At 48.7% G+C, this 18,280-nt stretch overlaps 1 protein-coding gene across 1 annotated transcript in view; it reads right to left on the bottom strand.

The window, feature by feature from the left end:
- LARP1 (La ribonucleoprotein 1, translational regulator) overlaps positions 1 to 18,280 on the bottom strand; it is a 54,725-nt gene that overhangs the window by 15,607 nt on the left and 20,838 nt on the right. Inside the window, exons 2-8 of the mRNA XM_057540807.1 lie at positions 4,803 to 4,864; positions 4,471 to 4,536; positions 3,356 to 3,530; positions 2,301 to 2,429; positions 2,017 to 2,223; positions 1,757 to 1,919; positions 787 to 931 (exon numbers count right to left, since the gene is read on the bottom strand). Coding sequence (XP_057396790.1) covers positions 787 to 931; positions 1,757 to 1,919; positions 2,017 to 2,223; positions 2,301 to 2,429; positions 3,356 to 3,530; positions 4,471 to 4,536; positions 4,803 to 4,864 — 947 coding nt within the window. The remainder of the gene's footprint in view (positions 1 to 786; positions 932 to 1,756; positions 1,920 to 2,016; positions 2,224 to 2,300; positions 2,430 to 3,355; positions 3,531 to 4,470; positions 4,537 to 4,802; positions 4,865 to 18,280) is intronic.

Genomic DNA, 18,280 nt, shown 5'->3' with positions numbered 1-18,280 from the left:
ACCTGAATCTCATCAGGCCACTCAATAACCAATTTACAAAAAAGTTTCGAGTACAGAAGAACATGTGAAATGATACCACTCTGTCCTATGGAAAATTCTACAAGATATACAGTCTAGCATATTCAAAAAATAAACTGCAAGGAAAAAGAGAGGGAGAGGAGGAGACTTAATAAGACAATATATTGGTCTTATCAGGATCCTGATTCTCATAAACTACCAAAACAAAACATTTTTGACAAGTGGGGAGAATTTGCAACTGACCAGATATCTGGTGATATTAAAGAACTGTTAATATTTTTACATGCAATAATGATATACTGATTTTTTTTTTTAAACAGGCCTTTATCTTTTAGAGACAGATACTGAAACATGGATGAAATGTCAGATTACCGGAGATTTCCTTCAAAGTAATTTGGGAAAGGAAACATGAGGAGACAGATGGAATAAGACTGGTCATGAGCTGATAGATGCTGAGGCTGGGTGATGGGCTCATTATACCACTGTGTCTACTTTTGTAAATTTTCCATAATAAAGGGATGGGTGGGGGGAGAAGAAAGAGAGAAAGATAGAAAGAGAGAAAGAGAGAAAGAGAGAGAGAGAGAGAGAGAGAGAGAGAGAGAGAGAAGGGGAAGGGGGAGGGACAGAGAGGCTGGCCGAGCCTTAGAATCTTAGCATAAGTAATGAGATGGGGACTCTTCCAGGGTTTTCTGCCTTGGCCCAAATTCCAGCTCCTTAAGTAAGGATGTTTCTTTCCTCTGCACCCCAGCCCCAAGGAGGGAGACATACCGCAAAAATGAGTGAAATGTCAGTGGTAAGGGCCTGTACTCGGTGGAAGGACGCAATAAGTGTGATGGGAAGGAAACCGTCAGCATCCATTTTCCGTCGCAGGAAGAAGTCTCGCTCTAAATTGTCCACGCTGAAGTAGTATTCACTGGGTGGAGGGGAGAAGAAGTGTGATTGCTTCATCATTTGTGAACATGCCTTCCTTGTTCTGTACACTCCAGGAAGCTCACACAGCCTCTGACCAACCCCGTCCCTACTGTACTTAACAGTCCTAAAGGCTGAAAAGAGATGATGTTACCCTTTCATGGCTCCCTAACCTTGGGTCAAACTGCTCTCTGCCCTTCAGCCTCTCTGTATGCCTGACAAGCTCCTCATCCTCCTGTAAAACCCAGTCCCAATACTGTTGGTCACTTTCTCTTCTGCTCCTAAGCCACTTATCACACTCTTCTGCAATGATCTGTTTCCTTGTATGGCTCCCCCACTGGACTGAGAAACAACATATTAGAGAGGCTAGGAGCTAAGGTTTTGCAAATCAGACAGAAATGGACTCAAATCTGTGCCTTGTCACTCACCAGTTAGGCAAGTTATTGGGCCTGTATGCTCATCAATAAAACGGGGATAAAACCCAGCTCATAAAAATTAAATAGACAACTATAGGACTAAATAAGAGAATGCCTATAAAGCACTGAGCACTGAGCCTCACCAATAATGCTAGCATTCTGACAATGCTGCCATTACAAATAAAGGGATAAAGCGGAGTAGAATCTAGACATTTTCTCTCCTTTTAAAAAAATTAATTAATTTTTTAAATAGTAGTATAGTTCTCTCAAGTTACCTTTTTCAGCTCCAGCCAGAGGCAGCAACTGCTGCTAGCACCAGAAGGGCCTGCACAGCCCTACTCTACCAGGCTACCATCCTCGGGCAGCCCCCAATCCTACCCATGTCTCCAGGAGGAAGGCGCCTGTCCACTTACATCTGGCGCTTGATGTAGTCTTTAAGCAGCTCCTGGTCCACGCTGTAAAGCTCAGTACTGCTGACATTGTCAAAGTAGTAGGTGATGTTGTTCATGTACTTGGGGGTGCGCGGCCCCTCTGCACCATCAAACTTTCGGTAGCCAAACTGGTAGTCAAAATGGGCTAAGGGGGAAACGGGCGTCATGAGGGAGAGGAGATCCCTGCCCGCCCCCCACCGCACTCCCTCGGACATCCCGGAGCCCAAAGGGGCCTCACGTACTTCGAGTGCCACCCCGGCCGCGTCCCCGGCCGCGACCACGCCCCCGTCCACGGCCACGGAAGGAAGCCCGCGCCCCACCAGCCCCATCACTCTTCACACTCGATGTCTCATCCTGGTCGTGCCAGGCAGGCTCCGATTTGGTCTCTGCTTGCCAGGCTGGGGTAGGGGGGGCCACGGGCACGGGCACGTAGGTGGCAGGCTCAGACCCTATGGGGAGAGAGGGCACCGGGTCAGGCCTGAGGAGGAGCCCCATGCCCAGGCCCTCCCTAGTGGGAGGCGCATACCTTTGATCTCCCCGCGGTTGGCAGGTGTGTGTCGTGGCTCCGGCGGGCGAGTAGGGCGAGAGACCAGTTTCTCTCTGGGCACTTCAGGCTTCATGTCTATTTGCAACGGAACCCACTTGTGTTTGTTCCCTGGAGGACAGCATGGGTACAAGAAAGGCTTGAAGGAGAGGTCCCTCCTGGCCATCCCTACCCCCAACACTTCTGTCCCTGTCTGGGGTTTCAGGCCTGAATCACCATCTGGTGACTTTGGGCAAACTCCTTTCCCTCACTGGACCTCATTTTCATCTCTAAAATAAGAAGGTGGTGGACTTCACTGTGATGGACACTCTTGGTTGACTCCCAATATCAATTTCTCCACCGTCAAGAGAACCCCCTCTGGAACCAGACACGTGGCAGCCCAGAATCAAGACTGCACCTTCAGCCTCCCTTAGACACGTGCCAAAATTCTGCCCAGGGGAGCTGAGTGGAAGCAGTCAATTCCAGGGTGAGTCCCTAAAAGGCAGGGAGCTACTCCCCCCTTTCCCCATCCTGCTAGGTGGAGTGAGTCACCTGGAATGAGAAGAGCCAACACACAGCAAGACAAAGGAATCAAAGAGCTGCACCTGGCCTATTTCCACCCAGCTCTCAGGTGAGAGAAATAACCTTCCATCCTGGTTAAACCACTGTTCCTTTGGATATGTATGAGAGCAGCCAAACCTGTACTCTAGCCATTTCAGCCAGAGCAATGGGAACTCCTGTCTTTAAATGAAATCTAACACGGGACAGAAATACATCAAGACACACAAAGAACACTCTGAGGCAGAGACCCCCGCCCCCATCTTCTGCACTGCTAGAGCCCCAGGGCTGAGGACACGGCTTACCAAATGCTTGTTAAAGAAAAGGAACTGATGGACAGATGGTTGGAGTGAAGCTTGCTGACCCAGTGGCCTACACCCATCAGCCTCCCAAGGACTTCTTGCGGGGGGCTCCTGAGATTGCTCCAGCAGCCCTGGCGTTCTGACATTTCCTGGTTCTGCCCTACCACCTTCTCCCGAGTCCTGCTCCAAGCCACTCACCTTTCTTCTTCTGCCCGCCTCGCTGGTAGTCCTCGTCCCCATTCTTCTCCTCCCCCGATTCATCTGATTTGGTTTTCGGGCTCTCCTTACTATCACTCCCCTCTCCTTTCTCCTGTTCCTTCATGTCCTTTTTGGGTGGCAGCTTGCGGGCAGGCTGAGGCTTGTGGGACTGTGGCTGCAGCGGGAAGCAGAGGAACAGGGAGGTGATGCGAGTCTGAGAGCCTCTTGGGATGGGAAAGAAGGCAGCTCCCCGTCACTGCAAGGACGGGGTTGAGGAGCTGGAGCATGTGACGGCAGGTTGGGCTGGATGTATTCTAAGGTCCTACTTTCATGCCTGAGATGCTTTTGCTGGGAAGAGTAGTCAAACAGGCAGGAGGTAGAGGACAACCTGTCTCTCCAGCTTCCTTAAGTCTAAATGACAGAGACAACCCCCAGGGCCGGGGCTGCAGCCTGCAACAAACAATTGTTTTACTCCCTACAACAGGACCACATAGTTCAGGTCACCTGTGGGACAGAGGAGATGCTGGCCCCTGGTCTGTCCACACCAACCCTGTCTGTGAACTGAAGGTCAGTGGCCAGAGCTGGTGAGGGACCTAGCTGTCAGCCCAGAATCAAAGTGCTGGGAAGGAGAGGACTGACCAGGAGTCCATCTTCTGCTAGGGCTCAGGAAAGCTATATAAGCTTTCCCATGACCTGTGGTCTGGAGGCGGGTACCTGGCCTAATGACCACTGACAGGCAATCCAAGTGCAGCGATGGAGAACACAGGCTTTGGAACAGTACAACACACCTGACTTTCAATCCCCACTTGGCCATCAAGGGCTAGTAATTAACCTTCCCCAGCCTCAGTGGCCTCATCTGTAAAATGGGAATTACTGAAGGACCTATCTAGGAGTCACTGAGGGTTAGATGAAATGATGAAAAACAGCACTTGGCAGTCCCTGACACACAGCTAGGGTGCAAAGAATGATTCTTAGCTATTTCAATGTTGCCCATATTGTACCAACCACGCCTCTTAAAAAAACAGAAAGGTAACACCTGAGGCTCTGAAAGCTTGAGGCCAAATGTGAACATGTAGACAGAATTCAAACCTGCCCATCCCTCCCCACAGACTCACCTGCACACTCTTGTGGGCTATCTCTCCAGGTGTTGGCCAGTTGATTGCATCTCCAAAGTCACCAACCTGCAAGGCATATTCTATGAGGGCTCCAGGGTAACCCTGCCTCCACCATTCAGGCCCTCATCCAAAATACAGCTCCACCGAGAGATCAGAGGCCAAAATCAGTTTGTCCACGAGGACCATCCACAATGTAGAGACCCAGAAAAAGTGCCCCTGCTATTCAGAGAGAACCCAGAAGTACCTTGCAGCCCAGAAGCACTCACTACAACAGAAAAGAGGCTACCACCTCCAGGAAGTCCCTGCTTGGGTTGGCAACTCCTATTTCTTACCTTGCTACCTTTGCGCTGTTTAGGAACTGCTGCCCTCACCACCTTGGCCGGAGCAGCATGTTCTGTGGGAACAAGAAGGGAGAGATAGTTATGCAGAGCCCAGGGGAGGGGCCCACGGCCAGCTCCTCAACCTCATCACTACCCAACTCCACCAAGCAACCTGCAGCTTCCCAAAGGAGGAAGACGTGGTGGGGATGGGAAGGACACATGCTCAAACACCTCTTTCTAAAGAAATCATGGGAAGTGCGATCATGCAAGGAGCAAGCAGCCGAAACCCCAAGAACTCAACTCGGAGGACTCTCACAGCTCTATGCCCTCTTGTGAAAAAGGGAACTGAGTCCATGCCAGGGTTTGCTCTGTAATTCAGGGCTCCCGAATTGCCCCAGATTCCATAAAGGGATCTGAAAGACCCTCTCTGGCTCTAACATTCTAGAAGTCTGTGTGTGAGCAGACTTAGGAAGGCAAGATACAAACCCTAAGTGGGCAATCCAAGGACCTCTTCTAAGCCCCACATGTCAGGGCCAGCCCTGTCCTCAGTGACCTGTGGTCAACAGAAGACTGAGCCATTCAGAGAAGATGTGCCTGCCTTCCAAGTTTCTAAAGAAAAAGTGAGGCCCCCATTTGACGCAATGGTTCCACCTTTAGGGATTTATCCTAATGATACAAATTAGACAAGTGTTTAGGGTTATGTGCAAAGATGCTGAAAGGGCTATTCATAATTTCAAAAAAACTGAAAACAATACATGTCCAATAGCAGGGAACTGGCTAAATAAAAGTTCAACAACTTTTAGAATGGTCATAAAAAGATAATGATCTCTACTGATATGAAAAGATAAACACAATAAATGAGAAAAGTTATAACCCTATTTTTTGTAAAGTAAGTAAAAAACGTGTATGTACACATACACACAGTAGAAACTCTAGAAGGAGATATAACCGAGTATTACCAGGAGTTAAGTAGTATGTTTACAGTGATTTAATTTTGTTTGGGGTTCTCCAGTAGTTTCAACAAGGGCAGACGGGGATTTTTATTTTTTATTTTTTAATTTTTTTTGGCTGCACTGCATAGCATGCAGGATCTTAGTTCCCCAGCCAGGGATCAAACCCACGCCGCCTATAGTGGAAGTGCGGAGTTTTAACCACTGGACTGCCAGAGAAAAAGAAAAAAAAAGTTTTTTAAGGCAGTGGCTCTAATAGGTCTGATCCTTCCTACACCTACACTTATTTTTCCAACTTGGTTCTGAAGACCAAGAGTTTCTGAACCCTTCCTCCCCCAGAGATCCACGGGAAAAGATACATACCCTGGGGCTCTGCTCACCCACTGCTCACCCGTCACTTTGCCTCCATTGTTGGCCAGCCATGCCAGGGGTCAGGAGCTGCCCCCAGTCCCTGAGCAGAGAAATTTGTCCGGCTGGTCTCAAAAGGAATGTTCTACGCCTTGATCAGGCGCGTGTTCCCTTAACGAGTAGAGAGAGTCCTTGCCTGACTCCTAACTGTGAGGCCACTGCATTCTTGGCTTCCACCCCATACCGGAGCCACTGCCCCCTCAAGACACCCCACATGCCATAGGAGAGCTGGGGCTCTGTAACCCAACCCACAGCATCCCCCATTCCCAGTGCTGGGCAGTGGAGAACCAGAAAACCCCTCTCAGTCCCAAGAGGATGAAGCCCTTAGGCCCAGGGAACTACTTAGTCCACACTGATTTTCTTGCTAATTCTGGTCTGGCCCAGAGAAGGCTAATACCACCTAGTTGCCTGACTAGGACCAGCAGGGGCAGCCACGAGAAGATCACCTCCCTCAGCTACACACGAGCTCTGGCAGCAGTCACTTCTCCAGGGACCCAGCCTCCACACTCCAACAGCACCGCCTGCATGCTACCAGTACAACAGCACGCCAAAAGGCCTGCAACGTCAACTTCATCAACACAAAGTTGGAAAAGGGGGTCAGTCAGAGGGCAAGGTGTTCCTGAAAACTACTGGAAAAGGTTTAAGGCAAAGTTTTTCAGGTCACTGTCTATTTCCTCTAATAAAAACTCCTTCAAAATTGGGAGGAATCAGATCCTGTAATCACCCTGCCTGACATTCTGTTCACCAAGATCACAAAGGGACATGGTAAAGTACTAAAACTTCAGTCTCCAATTAATGGGAGTGCCCTACTGCCACCGAAAGAGCCCACTGATTCCCTACTCTCCCACAATCCCAAGCTGACCAGGGGAACGTGACAACACAGGGGTTAGGGGCACCCACCCCCAACATAGTCGAAAAATCCAATCGCACATCATGTGGGGCTGCTTCTACTATTGAAAAAAAACACATATAAGTGGACCCACACAGTTCAAACCTGTGTTGTTCAAAGGTCAACTATATTTTCTATATTGCTTGTTCCAGAAAGATCCTAAAGCTGCTGATCTTTTGGAAAAAAAGCTACCTAGAAGGGCCAGATCTAGGAGGTCTAAGAAGCGGGAAACTAGGGGAGGTTTAGGGGGAGAAGGCACGTGGGTGAGTCAACCTCATCGGGTTGTGGTAAAAAGAACTGGTAAGAGGAAAGGAAAAGCTGGAAATGAAACAGGGATGAGTGCAGGTGAAGTGAGATGGGGCCGGGTAAGATGGGAGAAGGCCTGCAGGATGGGGCTGGCCAGAGGGAACTACTAGGTTTCAGGCCTTAGTGCCAGGAGAAGAGGCGAAGGCCAAATATTTATTGTGAGGCTGGCATCATCTCCTAGAGATGAGCAAAGTATCTAAAAAGACAGAATTTACCCTGATCGCAAAGAACTTCTACCTTGGGGAACAAGGTAATTTGTAGGGGCTTAGGGGCTGCATTACTGGAGTTCATACCCACCTGCTGCCATATACCTGGCCATTAGGTCGACCTCCTTGGAGGAGTCCAACCAGATCCTAGGCGAAGTGCCCTGGCTCTGCACGCTCACTGCGTTGTGTTAGGTGCCTGGTTACTTATCTACCATTCAGCCCACCCCAGCCCTTAAGAGCAGGTACCAGGGTGCTTTCATAGCAGTGATCCCAGAGTCTAGCTCAGGGCCTGGCAACATGGCTGACGTTTGTTTAATGAACGGAGAGTTCACACATCCATCTCCTCTAGGATTTCACACTAGAGAAGAAAAGAAGCTTTGCTTTCCAGTTGCTACTTCCCGAGTCTGTGGCCTCAACCCTCAGCCGGAGCCTTCCCCCAGGCAGAGAAACAAGTATCCTAGGCACCGCTGGATCCCAGGGGAACCCACGCCCCAGCCCTGCCTTGACTCCAGAGGCAACTGATCACCTGAAATCAGTCTTGGGTCCTAGTCCAGACTCCAATACTCACCAGTTGTATAACCTTGGAGACACTACCTACCACCCTTCCTGGGGCCTCCCTCACCTTCCTCAACTGAACAAAGGGAATTCACATCTAGAGGTATAGGGAAGAAAAGGTAAGATCTCAACCGATGAGACGTCTCAAGAAAGCAGAAGAGATGCTAGCAACAAGCCGTGGTCATAATATTAACGGATCACTTACTAGATGCCACGCACTGTTAATATTAACACTGTTAGTATTAATATTAACGGATCACTTACTAGATGCCACGCACTGTTCTAATGCTGAGTTAGTTTCTCTAATTGGTCTCATTTTACAAATGAGAAAACCAAGGTACATGTGGAAAGGTTATTTACCAAGATCACAGCCAGCAAGGAACAGAACAGGATTTGAAGCTAAGCAATCAGACTCTAAATCCTGTGCTCTCAGCCACTTGAAGGACGGTCCAAATTACCTCCTCATCGTGGCCAGTAGGGCAGGCCCTCAATGGCTGGGCTGCAGGGTATCATTCTACACACTGGAGAAAACCAAGGCCCACTGCAGGGAAACCTAAGGTCACAGAGCAAGGCAAGCGACACTCCTAGGATTGGACACTGGCAACCTGACAACCCCCTCTCCTGCACCCAGAGAGAGACAAGGGAAATTGCCACCAAGCAGGCCCGGAAGAAGCCCCACATGTGGCACCCCCCAGTCCCGTGAGGAAAGAGGCATTGCTTCCAGGCCCGCTTCCCAGTCCCTCCACTTCAGCATCTGCCCCAGTGAGGATGGGGGTCGGGGTCGGGGGTAAGCACCCAGCTGACATGGATTCTGCCCCCACCACTGCCTGAGCTACAGCCCAGGACCCTCACTGTGGAAGGCAGAGACACCATTTAAGGGCAGGGAGTGAGGCCAGTAGGAGTCTAGATTACATCACCCACCTGTGCCCGTCCCTCCCAGGACAGCCTGGGGACAGAGTCAGAAAAGCCTGATGTATTTTCAGCTGTCATCCAGCCTGGGGGTGTGGTGGAGTCACAGAGGAGGAGCTTGGGGACCCTGGTCTTTTCATCCCATCCTCACTGATCCCAACGCCACCCCCACCCCCGGCAGGAACACTCTTTTACAGAATAAAAAAAAAAAAAATGCTGTGTTAACCATCTTCACCTTCTTCACTGATTCCTACCGCTGCCACCACCTCTCAGAAGCCTCTCTCTATCCAGCCTTCCCACCCCAAGTTCCCCCAGACCTGCAGATGAAACACGGGAGGGGGCTGAAGGGCGCCCTTATGGAAAGGAGTGGACAGAGAGAAGAAACCTTCGGAAGGTCCGATCATCTTGAGGCTCCGCTCAAAGGAAGCTTCTGAAGAGTCTGCGCCCCTTGGCCTGGGAGGAGGGGCAGGGGCGGCGGGCTCTGGTCACATGATACCACCTGGCCCAGCCCAGCTCAGGCTCAGGCCCCAGTCAACTATCTATAGCCTGCAGTGACTCTCCCTGCCCAGACACGGACTCTGCTGTCCTGGGGTGGCTGTGGTCACTCCCACTACTGGTACCAGTCCCTGAAGTCCCACCCCAAAGCTAATTAACTAATCATCATCACAGCTGAAATATATCAGCAGGCAGTGAAGCCTCTGGCCTCCGAGCACCAGCTCCCTAACCCAGCCTTTCCGAAGAGCACATCTGGTTCTAGTTAGAATGGTAATCGTAATAACCACCTTTTACTGGGTACTAAGTGCCAAGAACTGGTTTAACTTGCTATGTGTAATTTCACATAATTGTTTCAGAAAGACATTCCAGTTGTTCGGAAAATGAAACTGACGGAAGAGACTTGCCCAGGGTCACACAGTATGTATTCTGTGTGACACACAGATCTCAGCATAAATTCTTCTCAAGTCCTTCCCTAATTGCCCAACTAGCAACTCTGGATCAAGTTCTAATTCAGTCTATCATGTGGGATCTTCAGAGTACTCATTAGCCCCCGAAATGGTTGCATTTTTGTGCATCTCAACCCCACTAGACTAATCAATTGCTGAGTCCATACACTATCCATGCAAAATGCCAAAGTTCTTCTTCACATGCAGTAGCTCATTTATTTTTCACAACCACGCTAGGAGCTAGGAGGCAGGTAAGATGATGAAGACTCCCAGTTTAAAGATGAGGAAATTGAGGCTCACAGAGCCCACCTGCCTAGTAGGTAGCAGAGATGGATTGAAACCCAGGTACAGCCTGACTCCACCTTGGGCTTCACCAGCCAGCAACGTTCTGGATGTGTGGACGACGACTGGGAGCTCCACAAGGGGAGGGATCTTTCCTGCGTTTCTCACTGGCCGCTGGAACCCAGGACTGCAGCCTGTACATGGCTGGCCCACAGTAAATATTTGCTGAAATAAGAAATTTACTTCGGGATGGGTGCTTCTTGAAGGACTTTCCAGAGCGTTCTTTTCTGGGAAAAGAGGTTAATTACCCCTTTGCATTATGTCTGAACAGCACAGCTCTGCAGTCTGGCAACTGCAACCCCTTTGGAGTCTAGACCTATGCCCTGTTCTCCTTCAAGTTGTAATCAGCGTGCTTCAACCCAAACACCAGACATCGGCTGTGGAAAACAGAACAGAGAGAGTGTGCAGCAAACAAAACAGCACAGGAACTCCCCAGAGGTCCCAGACTTAAGCCGCCAGGCCCCGGGCTACACCATAAATCACAAGGCTGGTTGGCTGGCTGGCATGGCAAGCTGGGAAGCACAGACACCAGCTAAGAGGGCAGCACCCACTCAAGCGCAGTCGCAATGCCACCCATGAACACAAGCTTATGTTGCCAGAGCTTCCGAGTTTTCAAGAAAGGTAGAAAAATAAGTTTGACATGGAAGGGACATTTTCTGCTTTCTAAATACTGTTAATGAATTCACGTTAAAAAACAAAACCCTTCTTCAAGCCACATCCAGCTTGTGGGCTCCTGCACGCTCTCCTAAGCCCTGCCGGAGGAGCAGGCTCATCACCCAGCAGCTGGGCCCTGGATTTCAGAGCCAGTCCTCGGGCAGGCTGCAATGCTCTGTTGCCCCACTGACTCCACTGTCCTTCTGTGGGAGGCTGCTGACATCAAAGCTGGTTTTCCCTTGTCCCTGTGGTCACCCACCACACCTGAGGTAATGCAAACTCATTTTTACTGTCCTAAGTCTAAGGCATTCTCTGCTGCATGAGGCTTCTGAATCTCCAAGAAATTACTTTGGATTATCCCTGTTATTGGAGTGAAGAGGCTGGAAGGGACCTGAGAACTCATGCCATTGTACAGATAGGAAAACTGAGGCCCAGGAAGGACCAGGCTGTGCCCAAAGTGACCAGTGAATTGTTGTGGAGCTGACACTGAACATCCAGTTTCTGCCTAGTGATCCAGAGCTTTTCCCACAGGTCAGGAAGCCAATTTTCTCACTCAACGAAATATGCCCTGTGCACAACTACACGCACTCACAGGCTGGAGGGCAGGGCCTCAGGGACCCAAGCATTCCAGGTACCACTCCCCACAACCACTGATGGTGCCTATAACAGAGTCCCAGAAAGTCCCCGTTTTTAAGAACGGCTTCTCACATGGAGCTGGGATACATAACAGAAAAGGAGGGGTGCTCAGGTTGAAGTGGATCTGGGAGCGGGGCCCCACTTCCACCAGCGACTTAACTTCTTCGCACTTCTCCAGGGAAGGCTTTTGGCTGCATCTGGAAGACGTGGGGCAGGCAGGCTCTAGAGGTCCTAACCAGCCATCTATCCAGTGTGACAGGTTGGGCACCCTCACTAACCCTTAGTTTCCTGCTCTCTCCAATGACTGGGTCCTAACAGCTCCAGCCCTGCAGGCTGGGGACACTCAGTAACAGGGAAAACTCCAGCAGAAATGGGAGAGACTTGCCAAGTGTCCCAGAAGCACATGGGGAATTGGAGTTCTTGGGTAAAGACTAGTTCCCCCAATCCAGTTCAGCCAGATTGGCCTTGCTCCCCAAAAGCCGCTGATTTGTCCCTGCTGCTGAGTTTGGGCAAGGCTTGGCGGCCCCTTCAGTGCTACCTATTATACCCCAGCTGGGTAAGAGAAGAGCCCTGGGATGCCACGGATATGCAGACAAGCTGCCCCACCAGGAGACTCCCCGCCCTCGCTCACTGGTGCCCTATTTCACTCCCTCCCCCTTCAGCAAATGTAGAGGGGATGTGACCCCTACACTACCCACCCCCCTCCGCGCCCCACCCCACCCCAATTAGGCTGTTGGGCTAAGAGGCAGGACAGAGCAGCTGTTAACAGCATAGACTCTGGAGTCCACATGAGAATGCTCTAACAACCAGCTGCCGTCAACTAAGTAACTCATAAGGCCAGGGGAGACGGTCTTATCTGACCAACTCCTCATGCAGCTTGTAACTCGATAGGCATTAACAGGGCCACAGAGGAATGAAAGCCAAGCAAGCAGGTTCACCAGGAGGCAGAAAGGCACCCTGCATGGAAGATCCTAGAGTAAGACTTAACCTCTCATTTTCTGAAACTATGATAGGGGTTCGTGGCGGCTGCTAGCTAACAGGGTTGTTCAACAGCTTAAATGTGGGCAGAGTTAAACAGAAAAGTACCATAAATGCATTAGTTATTTTTTTTAAATCTCTTTGAATCAATTCTTGAATCTGTCTGGTGCTTTAAAAATTTTTTTAAGGATTACAGTTGCCAGATTTAGCGAATTTCAGATAAACAACACTAATTTTTTAGATTATGTCCCACATAGTATCTGGGACACCTTATACTAAAAAAATTATTTGCTACTTACCTGAAAATCAAATTTAACTGGGCATGGTGTATTTTTAATTGCTCAATCTGGCCACAGTAGGAAGGAAGGACCATTGCCCCACGTTCCATGACAGTGAGTCAGTGTCCACAACACGGGGCTAGTAGCCGGGAGACTGACGCCAGTCCTGGTGCCGGCACTACAGCCCCTGCTATTGGAGCTTGGAAGAATTCCCCTCTGGGTGCCTTCAGTTTCTCTACTCAGAGGTCTGTTCTTGGGGTGTGGGGATCTTGTCATCTTTAGTTCTAACGCCCTTTAATTCTACCCTCACACTCACTGATCACCCTAACCACAACCTTAGATGAAACCAGCTTTCCAGGGGTACAAGCTACCTCTGAAACTACTGCTACAAAGGACTTGGACTCTAAGATTTCAGGATGCAAAAAATGTATCTATCTTCTGAGAAGCTTGTCAAAATGCAGATTCCTGGGTCCCACCCTCCAGAGATTCTTGCTCAGGAATGGTGGAGCCAGGAATCTGCTTAGTAATTCTAAGGGAGGTTTTCTCTGGATACACTTGCAGTTATCTTGATAGACCAAATGAGTTTCACCTGCTAATTTTGATAGGGGTTACTCAGAACCACAACACCACATTTAGTATTTTTAAAATTTTTTATGGAAGCATAGTTGATTTACAATATTGTGTTAGTTTTAGGTTATAGCAAAGTGATTCAGTTATATATATATATATATATATATATATATATATATGTTTCAGATTATTTTTCATTATAGGTTATTACAAGAAATTGAATAGAGTGCCCTGTGCTATACTATACAGGCAATCTTTGTTGCTTATCTATTTTATGTATAGTATTGTGCATCTGTTGATTTTATGCTCCTTCTTCATCCCTCCCCTTCCCCCAAGTTTGTTTTCTATATCTGTGAGTCTGTTTCTGTTTTGTAAATAAGTTCATTTGTATTATTTTTTAGATTCCACATATAAGTGATATCATATAATATTTGTCTTTCTCTGTCTGACTTATGTCACTTTAGTATGATAATCTCTAGGTCCATCCATGTTGCTGCAAAATGCAGTATTTCTTCTTTTTTTAATGGCTGAGTAGTATTCCATTGTATATATATCCCACATCTTCTTTATCCATTCATCTGTGGATGGACACTTAGGCTGTTTCCATGTCTTGGCTGTTGTAAATGGTGCTGCTGTGAACATTGGGGTGCATGTATCTTTTCGAATTAGAGTTTTGTCTATATACCCAGGAGTGGGATTGCTGGATCATATGGTAGCTCTGTCTTTAGTTTTTTAAGGAACCTCCATACTGTTTTCCTGTAGTGGCTACTACACCAGTTTACATTCCCACCAACAGTGTAGGAGGGTTCCTTTTTCTCCATACCCTCTCTAGCATTTATTTGTAGACTTTCTGATGACGGTCATTCTAACCTGTGTGAGGTGGTACCTCACTGTGGTTATGATTTGCATTTCTCTAATAATAAGTGATTTTGAGCATCTTTTCATGTGCTTATTGGCCATCTGTATGTCTTCTTTGGAGAAATGCCTATTTAGGTCTTGTGACCATTTTTTTGATTGGGTTGTTTCTTTTTTGATATTGAGCTGTATGAGCTGTTTGTATATTTTAGAAATTAACCCCTTGTCAGTTGCATTGTTTGCAAATATTTTCTCCCATTCCATAGGTTGTCTTTTCATTTTATGATTTCTTCTGCTGTGCAAAAGCTTTTAAGTTTGATTAGGTCCCATTTGTTTATTTTTGCTTTTATTTCTTTTGCCTTGGGAAACTGATCTACCCAATTAGTATTTTAAAATCAGGGCTGTGCTTTGTAAGAACTGGTAGTGGGTACATGGGTCCTCGTTTCAATGTTTCCCTTTTTATTTTACATTTTTGTATTAAATAATACTTTCTTGAAAAGAAAAATAAATTGCAGAACTATCCTGGGACTTCCCTGGTGGCGCAGTGGTTAGGAGTCCGCCTGCCAGTGCAGGGGACACGGGTTCGATTCCTGGTCTGGGAAGATCCCACATGCCGTGGAGCAACCGAGCCCCTGCGCCACAACTACTGAGCTCTGGAGTCCGCGAGCCACAACTGCTGAGCCCACGTGCCACAACTACTGAAGCCCACTTGCCTAGGGCCCGTGCTATGCAACAAGAGAAGCCACCATAATGAGAGGCCTGCGCACCGCAATGAAGAGTAGCCCCTGCTCGCCGCAACTAGAGAAAGCCCACGTGCAGCAATGAAGACCCCAACACAGCCATAAATAAATAAATAAGTAAATTTATAAAATAAAAAAAAAAAGAACTATTCTGGTGGAAATGGAACCCAAGCCCCCTTCCCACTATACCTCCCACTCAGCTGGAGTCCCTGAGCAGAAGGCTGTATGAAAACCCCTCACCTCAGGGCTGTGGAAACTGGGACCAGTAAGCTAGAAGACTGGCAACACCACTTCCACAATCTAAGGACACCAGAGGAGGTGCGGGTGGGGGACCTTGGTTAAATGCAGATTCCTGCCTTCTCCCAAGCTCCAGAAAGCAGTCTGCCAAGAGGGGCAGAGCATGAGCATCTGCATTTTTTAACAAGTTTCCTGTGCAACGCTGGTGCCAATTAATGTTTGAGAACTGAGCTGCCAATGAGTGAGACTGGTGGTAAGGGCCCCCCTGGTCTCCAAGCCCCAGTCCAGGGTCTCATATTTATGGACAGGAAGTGCAGACAGGAATTAACCGGCTCACAAGAGCAGGAAGGGAAAGTGTTTTATTTTTTTTCTTTTTTTTTGGAGGGGGGGGAACGTGTTTTAATTACACACACAGACAGCAGCCTGAGGAGGGATGTATGGTGAACTCACCACCATCCAATCTCCAGCGTCAAGAGCAAAGATTGGTCAGGCCAAGAAGCCACAAGCAGAGTGTCTTGACAGACGTGAGCTCACAAAAAATCAGTCTGGGCTGAGCTTGAGGTTGAGTTTTACAGTGAGCTCCCGAAGAATGAAGGCTCTGAAGGGACCTGTCTGCCTCTTCCTTACAACCAAATAGCTTCCACTCTTCCCCTACACATCGCTGTTTGCACACCCAAGGCCCTGAGGTCTGGATCTGTTAAATAATAATGGCTACCACTTACTAAGCATTTACCTCAGGCCTCCTGCTGCAGGCCTTTTGTGCATTTTCTAATCCTCGCAAGGGCGGAGCTATCCCAGTTTTAGAGGAGACCCAGAGGCTAGGTGGCTAGCCAAAGGTCACACAGTGAGAAGGTAGCCGACTCCACGGACCTGAAAGTTCAGGCTACCCTAGGCCTCTCAGCACTGCAGGAGATGACACAAGGTTCTTGAGGTCCCAAAGGGCTCCAGCTCAAGCTGACCCTACAAGGGACTGAGGCCATCAGCACCAGAATCCACTTCTCTGAGCCTATTAGCTTACCTGCCAGGCGAGGATAATGCCACTCAGCACAGGGGACAGGAGCAAAGCACAGCCAGCAATCAAAGCACTATTTATTGCGAACGCAACGCTCTAGGGTGGCCTGCAACCCAAAGGCCTGGGCTCTGGCTGCACCAAGCCCAGGAGAATTTTGCCTCCTCCAGCAGATCAGAACGGACAGAATGGAAGAAACTGCAGAGCCCCCATAGGACAAAGGACAGACAGGAGGGAGAAAGGGAGGTAGAAAAGCAGAGATTTTATGTAGGCTCTCCACCAGGGCATAGGGGAGAGCTGAAGAGAGCATAAACCAGCCATTCAGATAAATTACCTTTCCTTACCGTTGGTGACCAGGGCTAATCAGCTCATAAGGTCTACCTCAACCATCACTGCATCTAAATGTCACAATTTCAGTTTGAGGTAGGAAGGGTGGACATGGTTCTCCCCAGATGACACAATAAGACAGAACTGAGACACAGTGAGCTTCCTGGCTTGTCCCAATATCAACTTGTTTTTGAAGATGCCAGCCCTAGGCTCCTGCCGCTCTTATCATGAAACGTCACCACTGACATGAGGGATTTTGTGTGCCAGGCACTGGGGAAGTAATGGTAAACAAGACAGGCCCTATCCTCTGAGGGCTCAGTTTATATAAAGTCTTAATCTTAACTCCACCTGTAATTGGTTGATCTCAACTGCCTGGGATGCTGTACGGAGGATCCTCAGTAAACAGGCTCAGGAAAAGCCTGTGATCAATTAGCAATGTCTTTTGTGGGCATGAGAAGGGACAGCAGTCAGAAACGTATTTATAATTCCAGTTTGGTAACAACTGAAAAATGCTCTTCATCTCAACAACCATTTAGCCCATACTATGTATTGTGGATACAGAAATGGGTAAGATTGCCAAAGGTCCAGCCCATGAAACTAATGACTGACATGAGAGCTGACACGGGTGGTGGTGGATTCAATGCACTTCCCCTCCAGGGACCACTCTGTCCTCACCCCCAGGTAAGACCTGCAACCCTTAGGCCTGGCCTCTCCCAGAGAGATTAAGGCAAGGCTCAGGAAGAACAAACTGCAGAAACACAAGTGAGAATTACGGAATGGGTGCCTCTGAGGAAAGCTCACCTGGCTGCTACTTCCCCAAGGTCAGCCCGGATCACCCCACCTCACTACCAGCAGGGCAGTGCAATGGTTAAGAAAGAGCCTGGGCTCCAGAGTCCTGGTTCTGCCAATATTACCTCAGCGACTCTGGATTTCTGTAAATGGGAATAGAGTTTCTAACCTACTGGGATTCTGCAGATTAAATGAGTTGATATTTGTAAAGCGCTTGGGGAAGCACACAGGAAGTACTCATTACTTGTTGGCTATTATTTGGAAGTTCATACACATCTCTGATTAAGGCCACTGGCAAACTTTTCCAGCCCATCTCACTCGTTGGTGAGCCTGTTAGTTACCTAATCCTGGCTGTGTGAGTGTCCTCACCCCTCCTAGCACCATGCTTTATGCGCTTTATGCTCCATCTTGAAGAGCTCATCAGTCAGGTAGAGTGGAAAGGGGCAGGTGCTGCTGTTATTGGGAAATCGAGAGCATTTCTGAGCAATACCTCCTCCATTTGGGCAGGCCTTCCCTGGCCTGCTCAGGGTGTGTCAACCGCTGGCCCAGTGTAGGGGAGGGAAGAAAGCTGAAGGCTTGTGTCTGGAGGAACAGGAGTCACAGCATCTGCACCGGGTCACCTTGGGGCACGTGCTGCCAGACCTAGTCCTCTTCTAATCTTCACTCCTACAGCACCAACCATTCGAAGGGCCTCCCATTTCTCTATCCTTGAAGAAACAAGGCAGAAGGAAGAGAGAACTAGCATGGGCATCCTGACTCCTTTGGTGCCACCTGGGAGACTTTGGCTAACAGATGACATCAGCTTTCTGCAAAATGAGTAGCGACCAGATGGCTCCCAAAAGTCCCTTTGGACTCTGGCCTTCCTCAACTCTAGGATCTGCAAAAAGCTGCCACCTCAGAGGGGCAATGGC

This window comes from Balaenoptera acutorostrata, chromosome 2 (assembly GCF_949987535.1).
Source record: "Balaenoptera acutorostrata chromosome 2, mBalAcu1.1, whole genome shotgun sequence".
Classification (NCBI taxonomy): domain Eukaryota; kingdom Metazoa; phylum Chordata; class Mammalia; order Artiodactyla; family Balaenopteridae; genus Balaenoptera; species Balaenoptera acutorostrata.
The sequence above is the reverse complement of the archived record's forward strand: the minus strand, read 5'-3'. Positions and strand labels throughout refer to the sequence as shown.